This window comes from Oryzias latipes, chromosome 17 (assembly GCF_002234675.1).
Source record: "Oryzias latipes chromosome 17, ASM223467v1".
Taxonomy (NCBI): Eukaryota; Metazoa; Chordata; class Actinopteri; order Beloniformes; family Adrianichthyidae; genus Oryzias; species Oryzias latipes.
This window is the reverse complement of record NC_019875.2, coordinates 2997208-3021861: the sequence shown is the minus strand read 5'-3', so window position 1 is coordinate 3021861 and position 24654 is coordinate 2997208. Positions and strand designations below refer to the sequence as shown.

Sequence of the window (24654 nt, the reverse complement as noted above, 5' to 3'; positions counted from 1 at the left end):
TTTAATCATACAAAACTGAATATTGATAAAATTGCTATGTATACAAGTAGAAAATGAAAACCTTGAAAAAACATTTGTATGGTTCTGACAAACATTCCTGATGAGTTTTGTTCTTTTTGCTTCTTGTTAGTGGAGCAAAATTTGATTTAAGATTATATAGTGTAGCAATGAGGGAAATAGTTTGTTTTATTAACAATAAAGATATCTTGTTTTCCAAAACCTAAATAATTCTGAGCCATAAAACTGCATGGAAGCTGTAAGAAGATACCCCAAGAATAACATAAAATATCAACCTATGGAAACCACAAATGTGTCAAATCCCTGATGTTCTTAAAGTCTGCAATTGTTTGCTGAAACCAGATTATTATACATACAGGCTTGATCTGTACAGAATGCATGTGTGGTATGTCTGTTCATGTATTTACCTACAGCTTTCAGTACCAGCATTACAATTGGCTGGTGTCAAGGTTCCTGTTACGTAACTGCTGTTTGGTATGCATGTAGAAGCCTTTTATTCTGAAGTGCCAGCTGAGTCCTGCAATTCAGCAAACACGGCCAGCTGCTTTTTTTGTTCCAATTTCTTTTTTCTTTGAAGTTAAAGGGTCAGAGTAGCATTGAGGTCTGTGGGCTTACTTTGCCTACAAAAAACCTTGGGAGGACCACTCAACTACCAGCACAAATAATAAATATTACCAAAAAGTTTTATAAGTCAGTCTACAGAAGCACTGCCTTTAGTTTTTGCAAATTTCAATTGTTGTTTCTATTTTAATCGGTGCCACACTGGGATGGAAAGATGATCTGTGGTGCGTCCAACAGATTTGCCTCAAAGTTTGGTAACAGAAATGTTACAATCAGACCAAGAGACAGGAAAAACATTTATTTTCTGCTCACATCTGTTTGGCCTTTTTGCACTTAAACCAATGAGACAAATTTCCTGTGATGTTGTAAACTGAAATATTTATACTTTGACGTGTTCTTCCTACCATGACCATGGTGGAAAGATTTCATGTAATCCATGGACACCAGTGAAGATCACAAATCATTGAAGAAAAAAGGTTCAGAGCACTGTCTAGTGGGTCTAGATGACCCAACTCCCAATGGTAAAGTGCCTAGGATAGCACAAGGGTTACGTGGAGTCCTTGCAACCTGCTTTCATTAAATATTGTTTTCAGTATTTTTAAGGCACACAAGCCTCCAGTTTTTATTTAGTTTTCTCATTTCACAAATGATAAGATCCTGTTCGATTTATGAACTAAACCAACTGAAGGGTTGGACCTTCAATTGTACAACACTATAGTTGAGTAAATTTGGGGAACCCTTTACATGTACTTGACGGTACTGAATTTTTGATTCTTCTTTGCCCCTGAAGCTTTCTAATGCTCCTTCTATTTAGGAACCTTAGGGTAAACTTTGATTGACATTTTAAAGCCAACATCATTGCAGTAGTTCTGTCTAATTTGTGATTACTTGAGGCTAATTCATAAAGTGAAGCCATATCTTCCCTATTATGCCCTTAAACAAGGAATCCAGCCTGGACTTCTGCAACTGTCTTCATAGTGTACAGGGCAGAATACAGGGACGGAGTTATACACAGTAGACTTTTACGGAAAGTTCAGATCATGCTGATGTAGTAGGGTCTGAGAAATGCTTCTATCAACTGTGACATTAATGGTTAAATCCCTTTAAAAAACCTAATCTTCTTCATAATTAAAGCTGATTGACTATTGATTGATTACGTATGAATAACAAAAAGTCCTCTGTACTGTATTGCAGCTTGGAAAGAGCTTGCACAACATTGTAAAGTTGTGAGTTGAGTTGTGTTCCTCATTTATTCCCATCAACCTTTAGAATTTCACATACTTCAGGATTACTGTTCATTTACGGCCTTGCTTAATTTCATGACAGGGGTTCCCCGATTGTGGTGCATATTATGTCACTTCCTGTGATGTTTTTGCTCCTGGATGTCACTCCTGGTTTGTAAAATGATGCTTCAAGGCCATAACGGTACAGGCTCTACGGAGCTGTAACCATAGAAAAAACAAAGAAAATAAATACAAGCCATGTGAAATGTGCAAAATGTGAAAGTCATTTTTGTTATTTAATAACACAGACCACAATTTCACAATATCAACAAAATAACTTTATATAAAAAAATGAAGGTTTTGGCCCAAAAGTAGATCTGAAACAGTTTGCTTTAGTTTTAGTAATTCTTTTTAAAACTTCTTGGTCTTTGGCACAAGATGTTTCAGTGAGAGAACAGGGGAACAAAATATCCCGGAGGCTTAAAAATAATCTGTACTGAGGTCTGAAGTCATAATTGCACCTTTGAATTTTAAGAATTACTCACTACTCCAAAGCTCTTTCTCTGAAAGCTGATGCATGGAACAATAACACAACACCGATGTGCTGCTGGGAAAAAAAGTTAATTTGTTTCTTCGAAAACGTTGATTTTTTTTTAGCCCGTAAAGTGGAACCAAGTTAAATTGGCAACACAAACAACATATAGCAGATTAAATGTTATCATCACGGTATAGAAAAAAAAGAGCAAGGCTGTACATGTTTAAGAAGTGAGCAGGGATTTTAGCAACACATTCTACCCACCAACATGTACAGAATGAGATGATGTCTGCAGGGGTTTCAGAAGCTTGGGAGGATTTTTCAGAGGTGAGTGTTTGAAACTCATTAAACTCAGAGGTGAAAGAGGAACAAGTCTAACAACCTCTCAATGTCACCTATAGAGTCTGTAAAAGGGGCACCAGACCTGAGGGGTGAAGACACTTGAATAGTGGAAAACAAAACAAAACATTTTGAGGTCATGGAATTGAGAATATACTGCAGATTCATTCTGTCGTAATCTCAGATAAAAAAAGTAAGGTTTTACCTGAGATTACTATTCTATTCAATAATAATCTGAACTGTAGTGCATTTAAACAATGAGGTGTATCTAGATACAACCAAATGATCCCACAGATGTTTTTCTTCTTTGGTTGAGAAAAAAATGCATGAAAACACTTTAAAGTTAAAACACTTTTAGATGAAAAATCAAACTTTGTATGTTCCTAAAATCTATGTTTTGACAAAAAATAATAATCTTACACTGGCAGGAAAATGTATCCTTTCGCTCTGCATGTAAGCAAACTTGATATCTGCTGCTATCTGCTGGCTGATCTTGAAACCACAACAAAACCACAATATTCTCACACCAACTGAAGTCAAAGCATCTGGGCAGGATTTCTTTGTTGGTTAGTTTTGTCTTTCATTCATCTATTTCTATTGTTAATGTGATGCTCTCATAAATATTTGATATTATTTAGGTTGTGGCTGTTTTTAGAAAACAAATTGGCAAATGTGAATTTAAAATAAATTATTTAAAAAAAAGTTAATGTCTTTTACTTATTTTACTAAAAAAGAGGAAAAGTGTGTTTGAATCAGATTATTGGATAAAGTTAGCCTTCAGGAGCCTGGGATTGATGGAGAGGCACAGCCGGCTTTTAAATTCAGTGTTTTCATGTCCATTGGCAGGTCGTAACCTGCACAGGAAGAAAGTGAGCAGAACAGCGAAAGGCAGCTGAAAAGGGTTTAAAAAAGTTTCTACGGATGAATGAAAATGGAGAACATGGCCTCTGGAGCCAAACGCACTTACTGACCCCTTTGCACACACAACCTCATGCAGCCGTGCACACAAACTCACAGAAACACAGCTTTTTCTCATCCTCATTCTGTGAGGAGGATGTGGTATACACCTGACCCTTTTAAAGTTTTCATCCCGCAGAGCAAATGTTCACACAAAAATGTGATTGGTTGCAAAAAAAAAAAATGCTGAGTTGGGCTTTTCAATCAGCTTTTCAAAACCACCACACAAAAGATGAACATCTTCTTGCTCCTGATTGTTATCTTCTCTTGTGCAGGTTTCCTAAATATATTTTAATTTTTCATTTGCAGGAATTGCAAGAAACAAAAGAACAGCGTCATTCTGGTGCATCGGCTTGTCTGCAGAACTTTATTCTGAACCACGACACAGTTTTGTGTTTCTTACTTTCTGTAAGGCCCAGTTGGTACACAACTCCGTCTCCACACAAACTCTGCTCATTTTTATGAAGTACTTTGATCTATAAAACATATTTACACGGCAACAATGATGCCTTTTCTTATTAAGTCTCTAAATTAGGTTCTAATGCCTTATTTAAAAAAGAAAGTCCATTTAGCAGTTGTTTAACTGATAAAAAAAGATCAGGGAAATAATTCATCATTTCAAATTGGAAAAATTAAAACCTTATAGTTTGTACGGAGCCCTGAAATGGACAGCAAGGTAATAAAATAAATAAAATAAAATACGTTTTTTATAAGTTAACCAGCAGGTGGAGCAAACAAAAGCAGACTTAGACAAGACTTCAGCTGTGAGAGAATTCATTTTTCTGAACAGCTTCAGAAAATCTATTTTTTAAGGTTAAACCTCATGTTAGCAGAATACACCATGTTAGTAACGTGACTGCTCTTCTGTGTGTTGACACCGTTTTTTCTGCTTTTGGTTTGTAGCTGTGAACTCTCAGTTCTCCAGGATGGTTATCTAGACTCCATTTTTTAAGTTAAACTAAATTTAGACAACCTATTTAAAAATAAAATGTTTGCACTACTTTTAGTTTGATACATGTGTATTGACTTATTTCGTTTTTTTCTGGTTTTGGCTTTAATAAAAAGGAAGATGTGAATGGAAACAATGCAGAAAAGGAAACTTTGGGTCTTTGTTCTAAGCTCTCTATGTAAATTGTTCACAGATAAACAGCTGAATAATTGAAATAGAAGTTTTGTGCATTTCAGCACAAAAATGCACCTTTTGCACATCCAACAGCAGCAGATCAGAGAACAATAGATCAGCCCCTGTTTGAATGGCATCCTCTGCCACATCCACCTTTAATTCTGCTTCAGGACTATTAACTGAAGACCTTTCAACCTGGCTGTGTCACAGATACTCTTCACCACATTTTACCCACAACCCTCATTGACTCTCCCCTTTCCCATTAAATAGTGTTTTGTCACCCTCTCCTGAGGCAGAATAAGAAGCTGCATTCACCTCACGGCCGTCCTTCTTTATGTGATTGAGCTTAACAGGACGCTCTGTACAGATGCTCTTGGACACAGCAAACGCTGACCACAGAAACTGTGAATAAGGGCCTCTGTGGTTTCCTAAAAGAGGTTTTGTGTGTTTGCACAAGATGGGTTCGTGTGCATCCTGCAGGGGTGGTTGGTTAGAACAATTTGTTGCTGTATGTGCCCATGTCTGAGTGGAGTTGTGAAGAACAAGCAGCAAAAGCTCAGAAATCAGGATCTTTGCACTTGTACAAAGAGTCTCTAGGCACACTGTATACGTCTTTTCATTGAATGTCATTTTTTTGTTCTTCTGTAATAATACACAGTAGTCAAATGGTTGGCGGTGCGTTCATGGTGGGCTTGAGCTTTTAAAAAGTACTATATTTAAATACATGATGAAGAGAGGGCATCCGCCTCCACTCTCAGATTAAAGTACTTTGCTGACGTTACCTCCCAGCCTGTGATGCTCAACAGGAAGAAGTTGGTGGAAAATGAACGAATAGGTGTGAAGGTGTGCATTTCATTTCTATTTTCAACACCGATAGGTTTCTTCAATGTGTTTTACTGTCACCCCTCAATTCCTCCCACTGTCTCCCGCTTAGGGCTAAGGGGGTCAGCAGGTTCTCGTCTCTACCGTTTCTGGGTGGGAGGCAAAGTGGAGCTCATGGGGAACTCTTCCGTTTATCAAAGGAACTCCCACTTTTACCTCACAAGCTCAAAGCTGAAATTAATCCTCATAGCTCAGGTTTCATATGCGCACAAATGAATGCAGAGGCACAGTTTGTGTCTGGAAACAGAGGGGGCGGGGAGGGGCCAAGCTCTAGATTTTCAATCAACCGTTACATAATTTCCTACAGCTATTTTAGATTAAAGCAAAGACAAATTTTGGTGAATTTCCATTTTGATTACAGACTACTTTCAATATGAATACAGTAGAAATGTTCATTTATGTCAGTCGTCATCATTTCTACAGTTTTATGAAATTAAATTCAATGATACCGTCCTAGTTATGCATTCTAGAAATAACATACATATTTTGATTAAAGTCCTGTTCTGATTATCTTTTGATCTTTTTCAAACCCTTCCCAGTGGTCTTTTAACATGATTGTGCTGTTTTTAGCCAAAATCCAAAACCTGTGTCGTTTTCTAGGACGTAGTTCCTGCAGAACGGCAGGAGTTCATCAGAATTTCTCCTCTGAGTTGTGAGTGGAACTGTTGGCACAGAGTAAGCCCGTCCCCACTTCCCGTCACCCATCTGTTTAAATGCACTTCTGCTAGCTTACAGCCCCCCCCCCCCCCAACCTAACATTAACGGTGTAACAAAAATGGTGATCAGTATCAGAGCTATCCAAGTGTACAGTTTAGATCCAGATTCCAGCTCAGACAAGGAAAACAAAGACGTTCATGGATCTATTTGTCTGCAGGGAACTTGTGGCCCGCCGATTGTAGATTCTATGTTACAGCTACAAGCTGGGCGGAGGCCCCGGCGAAGTCCCAGGACACGCTGGAGAGACTACGTCTCTCTGCTGGCCTGGAAACGCCTCTGGGTCGCCCCAGAGGAGCTGGAGGAAGTGGACGGGGCGACGGAAGTCTGGGCATCCCTGCTTAGACTGCTGCCCCCGCAACCTGGTCCCGGATAAACGGAAGAAGATGGATGGATGGATGGATGGAGCTACAAGGTTTTTCAAATACCCTTTTTTAAAATCTTCTTCTGATTCACTATTTTGAAATACTAATATAATGAAATACTCAGAAATGTTATTTTAATCTTAGTCTTCTTTATATATGCCTTTCATCATCCAAAAATGCTACAAGAATGTTTTATGAACATCAAAACCACAATTTTCATCAAAGTAGGTCTTTTATACCCCATTACCTTAGTGCCCTGCCACTTCCTCAATCCCATCATTTTTGCCCACCTTCGTCTTCCCGCTCTTCTTCCTCTCTTTATACCAGATCCTTACCAATCAAATGTAAGGGTGTTACTATAGGATCCAGCAAGGAAATATTCAAGTATTTGGCACATTATTGTATTGTGATAATGAAATAACTTTTATTAATATTTTTTGCTCTAATCACAACTTTTTTTCACACCCTTGTGATTAAATTTACAATACATGTTCCTCTTTTGTTCTTTATGTTTTCTTTTATTTCATGTACTTTAGGTTTCTTTCTTACTATAGGTTCCTTTTTAAACTAATTCTTGTTTTAGAGAAAGACCGGGCGATCCAGTATCCCTCCTCTTCTTCATTATAATAATGCAGGGGCTTCCGCTGCATTTTATTTTTTTAAACCCACCAACCTCACTTTCATCTTCAACCTCGGAAAAACATGGTTTTTCAACCTAACTGAGCCATAGTTTCACCTGCAATTCATCCTTATCATTTGTTTAACCCCTTCTTCACTGAACATAGGCTCTGTTTTATGGAAACAGGGGCATGTGGTTGTTACTGGATACAAGTTATTTTGTGATATAAGATTTTATAACAGATTTTATAATTTCTTTTACTGTTACTGAGACTGTGAGGAGTGAAAATTAATTATTGGGCCTAAACTGGAGCAGGACTCAACAAGAATTCAGGATTGAGGGAGAGAGGGACACAGGGGGAAACCCGGAGAGGGAAGCCTTTTATAAAGCCAAGTCCGGCTGCCTTTGGAAGAATTTGCAGGCAGGGAGACCGGGCTTTGGGTCCAAAATGGTTGTCCGATGAGCCAATGACTGTCTTCATAATTCTACTCAGCGTTGTGCCACGTCGAGGGGTGCAGGCTGCTGAAATAACTCCTGCAGAATAACTGTCTGTTGTGAGCATGTGTATAGAAACAAAGAGGACATGTGGACTAAAGGCTGAGGCTTCTGGCTTCTAAACCCTTTCTGCAGAGGTCAATTAGATTGCAATCATCTCTAAAAAGGTAAGCAAAACATTTCTCAACAGGGAGCAACACCAACCAAAATTCAATCAAGAGTCATTCAAACAATAAATATGCTTATTTTTCACATTTTAGACAGAAAAATTGTTACAGAATTTGATAAATCAGATTCATTATTTGACTGTGTTTACATTTTTTAAATTAATTTAAAATGTGTCTTCTAAGCAGGGATTTTGTTGAATTTCTCATTATAAATACATGTTTTACCCTTTAAAAAAAATAAAACCACAAAGTCTTCAAATCCATCACTGTAAAATCTTCAAAAACATGATAAATTATTAAGACCTTAAAAATAAAGTTCCTTTCTTTTGACATGTTTTCAATTTTACTCTTCAGTGCAAGGACAAAAAAAAAATCAATAATACATATTTAGAGCATAATGTTATCTGTGCATGTTTTGAGTGAGTTTTCCCACAAAATTGATTCATTGGACGCATTCAGAGGCGTCTGCAGAGTCTGCATGGACTCCCAAAGGTACTTCATGTACTTCTGTTAATAAAGTATTTGTTGCTGATTGTAAAATTTTCTTAAGTTTGATGCTTTAAAAAAAATCTTGTAAATTGTAAAATCATTTCAGAGTTTCAGCTTTATTGCTCATTTTGCATTTTAAGAGAAAAGTGAGGCTGTTTCAGATTTTGTAGAGATTCCACATTATTTCATCACTGCTATGTTAAACATGTTTGCTGTGCTCTTTCATCTATTAAATGTGTTCTGTGTTTGTTTTTTAGTCAGGAAAAGAAGACATTTTTACAAACACCAGCAGATGAAGATGAGAAAGTCAAATTTAAAAAGACAGAATTTGGAGCGAATGCTGTTGTGTTTAATTACTTTAATGGAGGAAATGTTCAGTCACTTCTAGCTCCAATGTACCGAAGAGGGAGAAATAAATGTAAAGAATGACTGTGTGCGTGCGTTTCAGTGTGTGTGTGCACGTGCACGTGCATGCAGAAGGGGGAAACAGCGATGGAGGAGGATTACGCCTCCCTCCTGAATACTAATAAGGCCTTTTGTTACAGATCTCCCTTATGTTCTCGTCTTCCTCCTCTCTTTCATCTCTCCCTCCTTCTTTTTGTTTTACATGGATCTGTCAGAGCTCAGGACAGATGCCCGCTACTAACCTTTCCTTACATCCCCCCCAAAACAAGCTGCAAATATTATAGTTTTGCTGTTTCTTTACAGAAAAAAACTGTTTCTATCTTTTGTAACAGGACAAAACTTTCTTGCAGGCATCCTTTTTGCAGCTCTTGAAACAAAAGTTACAGATGCTGGCATGCAGTGATCAAAATGCATGTAACTGCAATCCCACTCTCACATAATCACACACGTCCACACAGTCAGATGGGCACAGAGTCGTTTTTGTCAATGGCATCTTTTGTTCCTTTTATCTCTGCCCTCAACAAAGCATTCCTGTGTACACAGAAAAGAGAGGGAAGGAAAGAGAGGGAAAGAGGAGAGTACAACCAGGGAGGAGAAGGTAGGGAGATCAGGAAAACATCCAGATTCGCTTTTGTCTGGCAAAGGAAAACTTTTGGTTTTGTTTTGGGCTTTGGCTCTCTGAGGCTGCAGGTCAATAAACAGTAAAAAAGAAGGCGTTGCCATGGAGATGGATTACTTCCGACTGGAGAGGTTGGTGAAAGCATTTCCGTCATGTCAGACCCATTTTCTCCAATTTTCTCCATTGGATATTTGATATTTAGGTTTTTTTTCCTGAAGGAAGTGGATCTGTGTGCGAGTGTGGGAATGACAATCCTTCATGGTGACACAGTAATTAAGAAGCCCACTATTGCATAATCCAAACACTGTGAGGTAATTAATTCTGATTGGTTACGTAAGATCATCAGACAAGGAAGGATTTAACAGCCAAACACACCTGGTTATCCTCTGAACCTAAATTATGTGGGCAGTAATTTAGGTTGGTCGAACCCAAAAATTGCGTTCTTTATTGATTTGAAATGATCTGAATATATAAAATCTTTTTTCAGCTATTTCTTTAACATGACAATGTAGCTTTGTTCAGTAGGCTACAGCTCGGTAAGTTTAGTATATCATTTCAATGTACAAACTTGTTTAAAACCCATTAATTTGCAGGATCCTGACAGAAGGGTCTTAACCCCCTGATACCTGAATTTATTTCCAGCTATAACAAAAAAATCACTTATGTTTTCGCTTTTAAGTAGACGTTAATTTAAGGAAATTTTAAAGCAGGTTAATGCATTAATAATCATCAAGGGGTTGAATATTTTTGGCACTATTTTAGGTATGAAGTAGGTTACTTTTATGAAAAACGCGGACAAACAGAAGTATATTTTATTGATACGTTTGCTACCTGGTGTGGTGTACATACAAAATAAGCACACATAAATATGTTTGTATGAGTGTATATATTTTGTGCTGTACTGCACACCTAAAATACCTTTTAAAAACATTTTCTGCTTCCTTTGCATCATCATCCATGTACAACAGTTTTTTACTGAACTGGCTTAGAGGCCTGCAATCTTATAACACAAAATAAAAACATTAATTTAAAAATATGCCGGAAAGTATGTAGCCATGGATCATTTAAAAATGTGTTTCCATATATTTTAACATGTTGTAAAAATGTCAGCAGCTGTTTTTTAACATGTAAATAATAGCAACACCCCTAAAACAGAAATCCAAAAGAGGAAATACTAAACAGCTGAGAAGAAAACCTGTAAAACTAACTACCCACTTTCCCTGCCGTCTCAAAGTTTCTCTCCCAAGTCTCCTGTTCTCCATTAAGGCCTTTTTGCTTAAACATAACAGTGAGCTTTCTTGAACAAGCCTTATCTTGATACACCTTAGACTTTCAAACAAAGCTTAGCACCTCAAAGGACTCATTCAAGTTCTTCTACTTTTGTCAAACTCACAATTGGGTCTCTGTGTATTTAGTTAGCAGAATGAATGCTCTGCATCGTCTTCCTAATTGTGCTTTCCTGTCTTTTCTCTGTTCTCATCTTCATCTTGCTCCTCTGTGGGCTTTCCTCTCCTTTGGCCTGCATCGTTTGTTACATGTAAGTGAGCGTGCCAAATGTGTGAGAAGCAGTGACGGTCTTTCAGTGTGTGACTGATTCATGAAGGCTTTCTACACTGTAAAAAAACAAAAGAACTGCTGAGTTTTCTCAAACATAAATGAATGAAGAAAAACTCCAAAAACTAAACAACCAACAAAAATCTAACATGACATCAGATACAAAGTGGTTATTGGATTGGATCATCCAAACTGATTTGTAAAGGTGCTTTATTCTGAAGCTCAAAAGAAAAACAACTTCCAAAAGAACAGTTTAGAACTGCATAAAAGTGGACTGATGAACTTAAAGAATCCTTTCTTAAACTACGGTCACGTATCCTAAAATGCCCCAGCACAGCGACCTAAATGCCGGTTTTTCAGCCAAATTAGCAGGTGACGGCACGGCAACATTTGAAATTGAGAAGCGGCATTCCCTTTTCTACTCTCCGCACGGCGGCCACCAAGGTTTTAAGAAAAAGATCAAATCAAATGGCGGCCAGATGACTTTTTGCCATCGGTCGGTGGTCCTTCTGGCACATTTGGAGGTTGCAAGGTGGCAGTCCAGCGGCAGGGGGGTGGCAGGAAGGCAGCAGTACGATAATTTACTTAAAAGAGAGTCCTGAAGTTTCAGCTACTCCTGTGCCGTCCCACTGCCACCATCCGATTGTTAGAAATTGTACGGTAGCAGCAGCGCAGCACTCTATAAGGGCTGTTAACATGGCCTGGGGGCCCGGCGACGACAATTTGTCGATCCTGGCCACTGTGGGTCCAAATGGGGAGACGACATCGATACACAACACTCACATGGCGTTGAGCACCACCGTGACTCAGAGACCTGCTTCTTGATGAACCGCGGTTGATGCTGAGAAGAATAGGAAGAAGACAGAACATTGTTCTTTCTCGGGAGGCATGCTGCCTGAAAATGTGTAAATTTCTAAATTGATAAGATTATAATGTGTGCTCAAAATCTGAGTTGGGAATGACCAGTGGTACAGAATGGCCCCTTTTTATATAACCCTGGGCTGGGCTGGCAGCCAGTGGCACTTGATTTGGACAGAGACTTTTACATGTCTTTCAATCAGAGCTGCTGGTGGCCGGCGATCCAACTGCTGCCGCCCAGCTGCCGCCCAGCTGCCGCCCAGCTGCCACCCGATTTCACAAAGGCGTCATCCCCACCTGACTGACGGCCACCGTCTACGTTCATGTCCATGACCATTCTGCGGCAGCTAGTCTTGAAGATTCTGCCACTGCCTCCTCATCGCGCAGTGGCATTTGTGTTTGTGGCCAAAGCTTAAGGAAAATATGCTTTTTTTGGGCTGATCAATGCCCACTGATCTGCTGACATTAGGTATAAATTTATGTGGCATGTGGTTAAGTTGACACGTATTACTTATAGTTTGCATCACAAGACTGTCTTTTATCCCAAATAGGAGATTGCAACATCCATAATTCATTCTAGCTTCATGTTAAAAAATGATAAGTGACATGAACAAAGTCAAGTTTTAGACGCAGGATGTTGCACCTAAAAGTCATAAATTTGAGGAAAACTAATGGTAAACCTTTTGCTTCTTGCAGCGAGCCCATCACATCTGCTGGCTTAGTTCTGCACTCTAAAGACCCAATATTCAGACCGAGATAGCTAACAAGCAGTAACAAACTGACACTATGTTGCGCACTGTTTGCACATGTTTGTATGTGCTTTACACATTTAAATGTTTTTTCTGTTTGACACATCTGTCTTATTTTATGGAAATATTATCAGATGCTCATAACTGGAGATTTTATTATGTTTTATTGCACAGAATGCACTGATGATGTCAATATGTTATTACAAACTTTTGACTTCTTTGAGATTTCCCAACGTCATCTTTCCACAGTGGCTGATATCGCCAAATTTTTGTCTGGTCATCGCCGAGCCCCCAGGCCACGTTAACAGCTTCTTTGTGTATCAGCTTAAAATCACATAGTTGCGTGTTTAGGGTTTTATAGAACTTAAGAATTCATTTAATTACAAGGGCATCCAAAGATTAAAGCAATCAAGATATATTTTTTTATTGCACTTAAAGTTTCAAAACTCAAGCCATTTGAGTGATGTACCTAACAAAACAGAAAATTTTTGATCCTCATAGAAATAAGAAAACTTACATCCAACTTCATCAACTCATCTAACTCAAAGGAACTTAAGCTAAAGCAGATACAGGTTACCAAAAGAAAAAAGGCCCTAAATCCCCAATAGAAATAAACAGAGTTCAATATTTTGACATTAGTCATGAATATGGTACACAAACAGAGTACATCATGTATTGAAAATAATCACCTCCAAAAAAAAAGCAGTTTTGTTGTTGTTTTCTTGGTAATTTGATTAATTGAAGTTGACAGATGCTGAGCGACCTCACAGAGATTGTGTGACCCCTGCAGCTCATCATTAGTGTTGAATTATCTTAGGATGTCAACCAACAAGAACGTCACCAAACACCAATAATAGAAAAAAATCATCGAAATCTTTGTGTAATATAATTCCAGCTGGACAAAAACTTTAATTGTTAATTTATTTTCCATTATCAATTTTTAAGTAGATGATACTCCGTGAATTAAATGGGACACCATCCATACGTCACTACCAAATCTGAATCCCTGATTGGTCAAATTTGAAGAGGTTTAACGTTCAGCGTGCTTTCCATGGCCGCGCGTTTGGTACGCAGAGCCCTTAAACGGACTTAAAACCCTCACAGTGATGTGTAAGCGTTAGAAGTGGAAGTGGCTGTTTGAAAGTGTGTTGCTGAGGCTGGTGTGAATGCAGCATCATAGTTATTCCGTCTCCTCTGACAGGCAGTCAGTGCTGCTCTGAAATGTGTTTCCTCCGTTTTGTTTTGTTCACTGTATCTCAAAAAGAAGTCACTAACAAATTCTGAAAAAAATCACTATTTGTTTCTGCTGTCGTTCACCAGATGACCTCTGCCACACCGCCCTGCTCCCGCAGCTCCTCCCCCCACAAAGTTTGCCACTCGCAGACGCAGACGGACGTTCTGAAACCATTACTTGGTGGCGTTTTATCCGGCGGGAGTGGGACTCTGCGGAAAAGAAGGCGCGTCTTGTCCAAAGATGGGCATAGCAACGTGCGCATCGAGCATGTTAGAGGCAGGAGTGCGCTCTACATGCGTGACCTGTGGACGACCTTTCTGGAAATGCAGTGGCGCTACAAGTTCTTTCTATTCACAGCCACATTTGCAGGAACATGGTTCCTGTTTGGTGTGCTGTGGTACTTACTGGCACTGGTGCATGGAGACCTGCTAGGTGAGACTCCAGGTGGTGCGGCACACTGAATGGCGCCAAACAAAGCAGATTTTCTGCCAAAACTTTCTAATGAAATATAAAAGCTACACGTGTAGCGCATCTACCTGTAAATTCTCACAAACAAATATTAAGTAACAGAAGAAAAATCGAAAATGTCCAATTAAGGTTAGAGGTTTTCAAGAAATCCAGTATTTTGTGGTTCACTTCTAGTTACTTAATGGTGGACTCTAATTGGCTACAGCAGCTATACCTCCCAATTGGGGACAGAATGTAGTGTGATGGAGTTATGTAATAAACCCCAAGAGGGTTACTAGCAGACCCCCATGTGGTAAAATGTGTTGTAACCCTTGTGCTTTCCTAGGTACTTTACCATTGGGAGTGGGGTCATCTAGACCCACTAGACAGTGCTCTGAACCTTTTTTCTTCAATGATTTGTGATCTTCACTGGTGTCCATGGATTACATGAAATCTTTCCACCTTTATCCACCTTTGTCATGGTAGGGAGAACATGTCAATGGAAGGGGGGGATCATCTAAGATAGCACAAGGGTTAAAACAAGCTTCAACCTGGATACAAAAATAATGTTAGAGAGTTTTGTTTAAAGTTTTCAATCATCTCCCAACGACATCTACATAATCACATCAAAGGCTAAGTAAATGTATATGAATGCATACATTTAACATACATATGCTGGTATAATTCAGTACCATTGGTTTCTGCAGACTTTGAATCAAGGCAGCATTTCTTTTTCTGCACTACGCTGTGGGTCTCTGGGTTTCTCTGACAGTAGTGCTAGCAGCATTATATTTTTAGGTTTCAACACAAAGGAAACTGTGATGACACAGCATCAGAGTGGTAAACAACTTCCTTTGTTCACATTACTGCTGGCTCTATAGGTGCTAGGTTAATTTTATGTAAAAACCTGCCATCTTCCTCTTTTCATAATCAAGAATGAGGACATCAGAAGAACAGCACATTAGGGGTTTTGGAGATCAAGTCAGAGAGGCCAGACTGAGATGGTTCAGACATGTCCAGAGGAGAGACAGTGAATCTATTGGTAGAAGGATGCTAAAGAGTAAAGAGCTGCCAGGCAAAGTGATCTAGAGGGAGAACAAAGAGGATGTTCATAGATGCAGTGAAGGAAGACATGAAGGTAGCTGGCGTTAGAGAGGATGCAGAAGAAAAAAAAAGAGGGGATGCAGAAGACAGGGTTAGATGGAACGAGCTGATTGGCTGTGGCGACCCTTGAAGGGAAAAGCCGAAAGGAAGTCCATATAAGGAGAACAAACTTCAAACTATTAACTCAGAATAAAAGTCAAACACATACAGAAAATGAAGACTATGTTCACACGAACATTGCGTGTCAAATTTGTCCGACCATTCGCTGCATGCGCCTGCCCTTTAATGTGTTCATAGACGCATGTGAGAGGAGCTACTGCAAAATGTTTTCAGCCTGATCGCTACATGGAGAGGTGTCTGCCGATGTTTCAGTTACAATGCATAGAAGACATGGATGATGTTTAACCCTTGTGCATCTTAGATGACCCCATCCTTACATTGACGTGTTCTACCTACCATGACAAAGGTGGATAAAGGTGGAAAGATTTCCTGTAATCCATGGACACCAGTGAAGATCACAAATCATTGAAGAAAAAAGGTTCAACACATTGTCTAGTGGGACTAGATGACCCAACTCCCTGTGGTAAAGTGCCTAGGATAGTACAAGGGTTACAGATCTGATTAATTTATTTTGAAGGGCATCAAAAGCATCGGTAATAATGTCTTCATGTCTGGGGTCATGAGATCATTCAGAGATTCTCCCGGTACGTCGAGCTTCCGAGGTGTTTCCGTCTCTCTGTGACCCATTTTTAAGGCTTGCCGTCCCGCATTGACCCGGGGGGGAAAATTAGAAAAAGAATAAGATTAGAGGACCTTCTTTATCATTGTTTTGGTGAAAATAAGAAACATATCACAAGGTCAGAAGACCCGAGCAAGCTGCCTCCCCAAACCACAGCGGCTGCCTAAGCGAGCAAGATCGCTCCGGCTCCATGGGCCCTGCGAAAGACTGTCCAGGGTGTACCCGCGTTCAACAGTAGCCCGGACAGTCTCTGGCAACATTGTTGCCTTGAAAAGTATACAGCTAAGAAACAGTTAAAAAATTGATGAATGGAAGTTCAGGAGAACAACTGTCAGATCAATCTAACATATTGAATGGGTATTCTAGCCGCTGATTGAGTCACTAAAAATGTCCCGGGCTTAGATTTGAGTCCCTAATTGTTTAGCGCAACGTGGCGACCTGTATTTGAACTCTGAGCGCACTGCGCCACGTTTCCCAATTTGCAATTTGTATCATTGACTTAACATTGAAACTGGCTGTGTCTGCCGCACGAATTGGTGGGCCATCACATTAAAGCTGCTTTCGGTGTGAACGCAGCTTTAATATGAGACAATGTAATGATTTATAAAAATATATTTATTGTAATTCTTCAGAAAATGTATATTATGAAATTTTTCTCAATTTACACATTTAAGCATATGTCACAAAATTAAATGTCATACCCTACAGCATTATGCAGCAGTTTTCATTCAATTAAATTACAGTCACTATGGTCCTAATAGTTGGCTTTCATTCTGATCAGGGTTTTCAAATGTATTTTAAATAATGAAATTCATGAAATTAAATGTTTAAAATTGTCAATTCAATGTATTGTACTTGTTGTTTAAAAGATTTATTTAAAAGTGTGAAGTGTCAAAGTGTCAGAATTGTCTTACACACACACTTCCTGTTAATACACACACTTCCGTTGTATGTAAAAAAAACAAAGGTAAACCAGAGCTCCAGCAAGCTTGGCACCAAAAAGAACAGTTTTGACTGCTGCACCAAAACCACACTCAGCACCACACGTTCCAATTTCTTCAAGATATCTGTTTAATGTCTGCATTTAACATACATTTCCTTCACCTCTGCTCTTCAGACAGCTACTGATGTGTAGAGAGTTAACGCTGGCACAGTCAGACACTCAAACCATAGCACTTTCAGAGGCTAATGGGCTTAATGGTAAAACTAAATCACATAATGAAATTGCATTATTTCATTATAATGCGGGTTTTGTCCAGTACAGACAAAACCCGCCAGTTTCAATCCTCCATAACAGCAGCTTTTTATTTATGTTCTCTAAGATTATTCCTTGTAGAAAATTATTTTCCTGCTTTTGACTCGTTTACAACAACGATATTTCATAAATAAGTTGTATATATATATCATCATAGTTTACCACATGTTGAGCTGTGGTTGTCTTTTTCATCATGTTCTCCAGAGTTTGACCCTCCATCGAACCACACACCCTGTGTGATGCAGGTACAGACTCTCACAGGAGCTTTCCTCTTCTCCCTGGAATCCCAAACAACCATTGGTTATGGTTTCCGCTGCATCACTGAGGAATGCCCAATTGCTATAATCCTGCTGATAGTGCAGCTTGTCATCACCATGCTTATGGAGATCTTCATCACTGGCACCTTTTTGGCCAAGGTAGCCAAATCGGATCCTATTTTATGTGTGAATACTGTACTTAAAAATTGACTGAAAAACTTGACTAAGTTTACCTTGATCAGGTGGCGCGACCAAAGAAGCGAGGTGGAACAGTGAAGTTCAGCCAGCATGCGGTGGTGTCCACTCTTGAGGGTCAACCCTGCCTGATGATCAGAGTGGCAAACATGCGCAAGAGCCTTCTGCTCGGGTGTCAGGTGAGTGCGGGGAAAAGAAAAGTGTTTGGTTTTTCAAACATCAACGTGCAGTATGTAACGTGCAGTATGCAACAAGCTCACTGAAGCTGCTGTGATATTGACACAAACTTTCCAGTCCATATAGGGGTCACCTTTAGTGTTTCTAAACACTACCCCTCCCTACTCCTACATGTACAGTCCCTGACAAAAGTCTTGTCGCTGATCCATTTTGTAGAAACAAAAGCGTATAACCTCACTTTTAATGAATCCATTGGTTTTAGAAATGTCTCATATGAAAGCTAAAACGCTCCCAAATTATGTTCAATATACTAAAATAAAATTGCTTCACTGAAGAAAGATTGATCATTTAATGAACACAGAAAGGTCACATTTTGGCAAGACAAAGGTTTTGTCGCCTTGTCATATGATGCACCCAATCCTAGATTACAGCCTCACCTGTGATCAATTACTGATCAATCAATTAGTGGGTGTGTATAAAAAGAACCCCAGCACACCAGGCCTTCACATCAACTGCAACTTGACCTCTGACAACATGCCTAAGATTCACCCTGAGACCAAAGCGTTGATTATCAAGAGGCTGAAGACCAGATCCACTGCTGAGGTGGCTGACACCTTCAATGTGTCTCAGCGTCAAGTACAAAGAATAAGGAAAAGATTTGAAGAGACTGGAGATGTTTTTGACAAGCCCAGGTCCGGCAGACCCCGCAAGACAACTGCTCGGGAGGACCGTTTGTTGGTTGGAAAATCCAAGGCCAGCCCCTTTTCCACTTCAGCAGAGCTCCACCAGGCCTGGTCACCTCAAGTCCCTGTGTCAACCAGAACAGTTTGTAGAATTCTGTCTCAAAATGGCCTCCATGGTCGAATCAGTGCCCAGAAACCAGCACTAAACAAAAGGCAATTGAAAAAACGTGTGGCATTTGCCAAGGCCCACAGCCTGCTAAAAGGATGGACGCTGGAAAAGTGGCAGAAGGTGGATTTCTCAGATGAGTCTTCAGTTGAATTACATCACAGCCGCTGCAAATATTGCAGGAGACCAACTGGAGCTGCATGGACCCAAGATTCACCCAGAAAACAGTTAAGTTTGGTGGCGGAAAAATCATGGTCTGGGGTTACATCCAGTATGGGGGTGTGCGAAACATTTGCAGGGTGGAAGGCAATATCAATAGCCTAACATATCAAGAAGTATTAGCTACCTCTTACATTCCCAACCATAAAAGGGGTCAAATTCTGCAGCAGGATGGTGCTCCATTGCATACTTCCATCTCTACATCAAAGTTCCTCAAGGCGAAGAAGATCAAGGTGCTCCAGGACTGGCCAGCCCAGTCACCAGACATGAACATCATTGAGCATGTCTGGAGTAGAATGAAAGAGGAAGCATGGAAGACCAAACCAAAGAATCTTGATGAACTCTGGGAGGCATGGAAGACTGCTTTCTTTGCTATTCCTGATGACTTCATCGATAAATTGTATGAATCATTGTCAAACCACATGGATGCTGTCCTTCAAGCTCATGGAAGTCATACAAGATATTAAATATGGATCTCACAGTAGCACTACTTAATTCATTGATGTTATGCAACATATTTTTGTTTTTGAATTAAATTATTTGTTAAACTTTCACATTACTCTCTGTAGGCGACAAAACTTTTGTCTTGTCAAAATGTGACCTTTCTGTGCTCATTAAATGATCAATCTTTCTTCAGTGAAGCAATTTTATTTTAGTATATTGAACATAATTTGGGAGGGTTTTAGCTTTCATATGAGACATTTCTAAAACCAGTGGATTCATTAACAGTGAGGTTATACGCTTTTGTTTCTACAAAATGGATAAGCGACAAGACTTTTGTCAGGGACTGTATCTCTTCAAATGGAAAGATATGGAAAATAGTATCTTTAGATTCAGACATGAGTACCACTTAATAATGTCATCAGTAGCCGCCTGCCGTTTACACCAACGCTCGGAAAATACATAATAACATTAATTTTATAACTTTAAAAAGTCATGCAAAAACAAGCGGGATAGCCAGCCCTAAGCTGCTAGGGCTCTTACTTAACCCTTGTTCTACCTTAGATGACCCCCCCCTTACATTGACGTGTTCTACCCACCATGACAAAGGTGGATAAAGGTGGAAAGATTTCATGTAACCCATGGACACCAGTGAAGATCACAAATCATTGAAGAAAAAAGGTTCAGAGCACTGTCTAGTGGGTCTAGATGACCCAACTCCCAACGTTAAAGTGCCTAGGATAGCACAAGGGTTACAAACGCACTTTCTAACATCACTACAGCTTCAAATGCCCCTACAATTGACGTGTGGGTTTTGGTTTTATTAGGGGATATAAAAATTTTTTTGAGCCCCTTAAGAAATTTTGCCCCCATTCATTTTTTGAAAGTTTTTCCTGCTGTGATGTCATCATTTTCGGAGGGTCGTTCACCATGCCCAAAATTTATTTTCAGCAGGTTCTAGGTGTGTGCAAATTTTGGTGAGTTTTTGAGTATGTGGCGGGGGCTAGATTTTGCTCAAAGGCACAGTAAGAACAAAGAGTTGCAATAACAATCTGGTCCTTGCCGTCCAGGACTGCTGCTGCAGGACATAACAAGTGTTTACTGTCCTTCAGGTAACTGGCAAACTGCTCCAGACTTCACTGACGAAGGAAGGAGAGACGGTTCGTCTGGATCAGAGGAACGTGCCCTTCCAAGTGGACACTTCCAGCGACAGCCCCTTCCTCATCCTGCCCCTGACCTTTTGCCACATCATCGATGACAACAGCCCTCTGCGAGCTTGGGCTGCCAAGGGTAAGCTTGCTATTATAGAGTAATATTCTTTGATTTTGGAAAACGTAATTTCCTTTTTGTAACATCTCATTGACTTAAAAACAAATTCTACCAGTTTAAACAAATAAAAATGTGTATCCATACTATTGAAATAAAACAATGAATGTTGGGTATGAAAATATATTTTATTGCTTCCCTGTTTAAAGCAAACCAAAATATAATACTGGACATCACAGAGAAGGTGAGGTTAAACCAGTACAGGCACATCCAGGCATTATTGGCTGGTGAGGTGCATGCTCTCCAGATGTCTGCTCTGATTACCTGGATCCGGTGGGACTAGCCAATTAGAACCTTCCAGTACAGGGCATGTTAAAACAAGCAGGAGAGTTGCCCTAAAACCATTATTCATTTTCTACAGATGAGGTACCAGTAGTTATGAAATTCTTTCGAATAATGTACTTTTTTCTATTTGCGGCTGGAACACATTGACACATTGATTATTACAATAAAAGCCTGCTGGAGATTTATCTTTTCATGAAATTCAAGAACAAATTCTATGGAAGCGTATTGCATTCAATTAAAATCAACAAAACGAGTGAACGCGCTTGACATGCCCAGTGTAAACGTAGCCTTAGTCTTTTTCACCTTCTACGGGTTTTGTTGAACATTTCTCTACCTCTTCATCAGGTGGTGGCTGGACAGATCCAGAACTGGCCGACTTTGAGCTCCTAGTGATAATGAGTGCGACAGTAGAGCCGACCTCGGCCACCTGCCAGGTTCGTACCTCCTACTTGCCGGATGAAATCCTCTGGGGCTACGAGTTCCCCCCCGTAGTCTCTCTGTCCCCATCAGGCAAATACGTGGCAGACTTTTCCTTCTTTGACAAAGTCGCCAAGACCAAGACCAGCCCTATCCTCACACCGTCTGGCCTCCAGAGTAACGGGGGCGGGCTGGTGTCTGAGGTGTTGGATCCTGACAAGATTCGCCTGGAGCAGAGCTACAGGGAGCAGCGAGGCGAGGAGCGTGGCCGGGGCAGGGACGGTTCTCTCAGTGTTCGTGTCAGCAACGTGTGAAGAGAAAAACTGTCAAGGAAGGCAACGTGAGATTACCATCAACAGAACATCCTTGAAACAATATTTCAAAATAGACTGGAAGACCAAACTTGGATGGAAAGGATTTAAGGGAATAATTCTTCTGGAATAATTCATGCTTTACACTGGTTTGACTGGAATCTCATGGTGATAACATCCAACTTAACTGCAGGAAGTATTTACATCTAAACATGCTTATTCATTTCTCATGTAGTATGAGCCCTTTACCTAAAACAAATTGAGAGAAAGCATGTACTAAACCAGGGGTGGGCAAACCTTTGGACTCGTAGGCCACAAAGGGTTACAAACTTTGACAGAAGGGTCGGAGCAGGATCAGAGTGTTTTAGGGACCCAGCTCATAAGAGAAAAAAATCACATGAAATCTGGACAGCAGCCATGCTTTAATTTGGACTCAAAATTGATATAAAAACAAAACCGGCTGGAGTTTTTATTTCAAATGTGTGGCTTTTTGTTTTCATTTTAGCACCAGTTGCACCAATGGGTGCAACAATGGGTGCAACTGGTCCCTCAGGGAAAAACGCAAACCTAGGCTGCGTCTTTCACTACTCAATTCTTAGTGCTCTATATGGTGTCTTCGCCATTTTGTAGTGCTGTCCAAATGAACATTTCCAAAATCCAGTGTCCTAGAAATGTCTCGGAGGTCTCTGTAGAAACCAGTGTGCATCAATGCTCACTAGATTAGTAATTATAGACCGCAGTGAGTTTGAATGATATATCATGTGAATAAACCATCCAAGTTTTCATCTTTAGAACACAGTAGTCTTTATAAAATGTTTATATTTATTAGGTTATTAGGGTTTTTGAAGTCAGCAATACATAGTCCCACACTATATCATTTTTAGATGGTAGGGAGGGAATTCGGACATAACCTTAGAGAAATGCTGCGTTCATGGGATGTTGGGAAGATTGGAAACATGTCTTTCAGACTGGGAAAACACACATAAATGCAAAATAACTTTCTGCACCTAAGCAAAGGTCAATTTAACTGTAGTGCAGCACCTATGAGGAGACACCAGAATTACACGGAAAATAAAACATTAATATGGATTATCAATTTCATTTATTCCAGTTTTATTAAGAGCCCACCCCTGCACTAAAACAAACCTACAAACAAAGCAGTGTGTGGAAAATAACCAGTTTTAGGCCTTTATGTTCATGTTCCATTGGGCTACATATAAAAACTGCAAAGAACAAATTTAATTAGTTCATCAAATTTTCCAAAATCTCTAAGTTGTAGGAAAATACAGGGTGGTTTGGAGATGCAAATGAGATGAAGGGAAACTCCCCCCACTTTTAGAGTAGAAATTTATGTCTGAATGAAATAAAACCCAAAAGAAAACGATATTTATCAAGACCAACTCCATTCATGGCGTTGCAAACAGGCAGGCAGTTCTGCTCAAGTTACTGTCAAAAACACACACACTTGCTCTTATGTTAGTATTACATTTCCTGTTGAAGCTCTTCAATAAGAATATATTCACTGAAGTGGTCCTCTTTATGTTATGTATGGCAGCAACTTTTTTGCACTTTAAAGTAGGTGAGTAACACTGTAAATGTGCACCTTTAGGAGGTTAGTTGACTTTTTATATAAAATTGTTTTCATTTGAAGTTAGTGAATGAAAACTTGCAATAACAGAACTACATTTCATGAAGCCAATATTTGCCTCTTCTGTGTCTCGGTGGCTTTGCTGAAATCCTTTCACTCTTTCTAAATGAGTTGGTGTAGAAAACTGTCAGAGATGCAGATTGTAATTAAACACAAATCTAGGAGCAATCAGATTTGAGTAACTAACACAAAAAGTAGCACTAAATGGCCTAAAGTCAAGCCCACTGATGGAAGTGATCAAGAACAGAAATAATAGATCTGTGAGAATGTGACAGCAAAACTTTGATGATTAGAAATGGCGAATGAAACCAGACAGACCGTGGTTGATGACAGATGCAGTAGAAACTGCACCTATCTTTGAAGTCTACTTGTTTAACAGAAACCTCTGGGCTTACCTTTGTGATCACTTTGCAAATGTTGAGCTCATCTAAGATTATTCTGTAGGGCATGAAATAATAAAGCTGATTTACATGTAAAACTTTGTGACTGGGTTTTTCTTTTTTGATCCCTTTTTTTCTGTTTTAAACACATAAATGAAAGCAAATCAGGTAGACAATGTGGCAAAGGCTCTGCTTGATCGTTTCACCAATATAACAATAAAAGTCAGATGATTATGCATCTATACCACAGACAAACATTTTTTATCTTAGCCTCTGATGGCAATTTAAACAGTTTGAGGAAACTCTTTATCATAAAGTCCCATTCCTCCACAATCCTCAATTATATCATTGCTTACTCTGATGTTACGTATGGGCATGTGTCACGTGTTCAAGGACGCGCTGGTTATAGAACACGCTTTCACCATATGGTGTTCATGCTGGACTGTCGCTACCCGACACTAGCGCATTTACTCACAGTTGGAAGAAGCTTGGAGCGAAATATCGATGTGATTGAAATCTTGTGACTTTGTGTCGTTTAATTACAAACCGTGATTTTTAATTTCTCCTCCGTGATCAATTTTCTAACAGGTTTGGGCATCTTAAAGTGAAAGACACATTTGAAGTCCTGAAATTTAGAAGAAATAAAACACATCAAAGACCGAATGCTCATGTGCCATTTCTGACTAAAAGAAGAAGTT

The 24654-nt window shown here is 39.5% G+C and overlaps 2 protein-coding genes across 4 annotated transcripts in view; both read left to right on the top strand.

Moving 5' to 3' along the window:
- The window catches only part of LOC111949075 (SLAM family member 9-like), an 88116-nt gene that overhangs the window by 26059 nt on the left and 37403 nt on the right, over positions 1-24654 (top strand). The gene's annotated exons all lie outside the window — the stretch shown is intronic.
- kcnj10 (potassium voltage-gated channel subfamily J member 10) lies at positions 7729-24054 on the top strand. 3 transcript variants are annotated; one of them, XM_004078576.3, is made up of 6 exons: positions 7729-7998; positions 13993-14338; positions 17656-17867; positions 17951-18082; positions 20702-20879; positions 21546-24054. In XM_004078576.3, the coding sequence occupies exons 2-6, from the start codon at positions 13993-13995 to the stop codon at positions 21929-21931; spliced, it is 1254 nt and encodes a 417-aa protein (XP_004078624.1). In that variant the 5' UTR covers positions 7729-7998; the 3' UTR covers positions 21932-24054. The 3 variants fall into 3 exon arrangements, with proteins under 3 accessions (XP_004078624.1, XP_020566320.1, XP_011484308.1); XM_020710661.2 differs by lacking the exon at positions 7729-7998 and adding an exon at positions 9477-9642 and having other exon boundaries at positions 14025-14338; XM_011486006.3 differs by lacking the exon at positions 7729-7998 and adding an exon at positions 9513-9642.

What these genes read in the sequence shown, in the direction of transcription:
- kcnj10 (XM_004078576.3), top strand. Translation starts at nt 13,993, where the DNA reads ATGACCTCTGCCACACCGCCCTGCTCCCGCAGCTCCTCCCCCCACAAA. An exon ending in GGTGCATGGAGACCTGCTAG is followed by an intron (nt 14,339 to 17,655) that starts GTGAGACTCCAG and finishes CATGTTCTCCAG; the next exon opens with AGTTTGACCCTCCATCGAAC. An exon ending in CTGGCACCTTTTTGGCCAAG is followed by an intron (nt 17,868 to 17,950) that starts GTAGCCAAATCG and finishes TACCTTGATCAG; the next exon opens with GTGGCGCGACCAAAGAAGCG.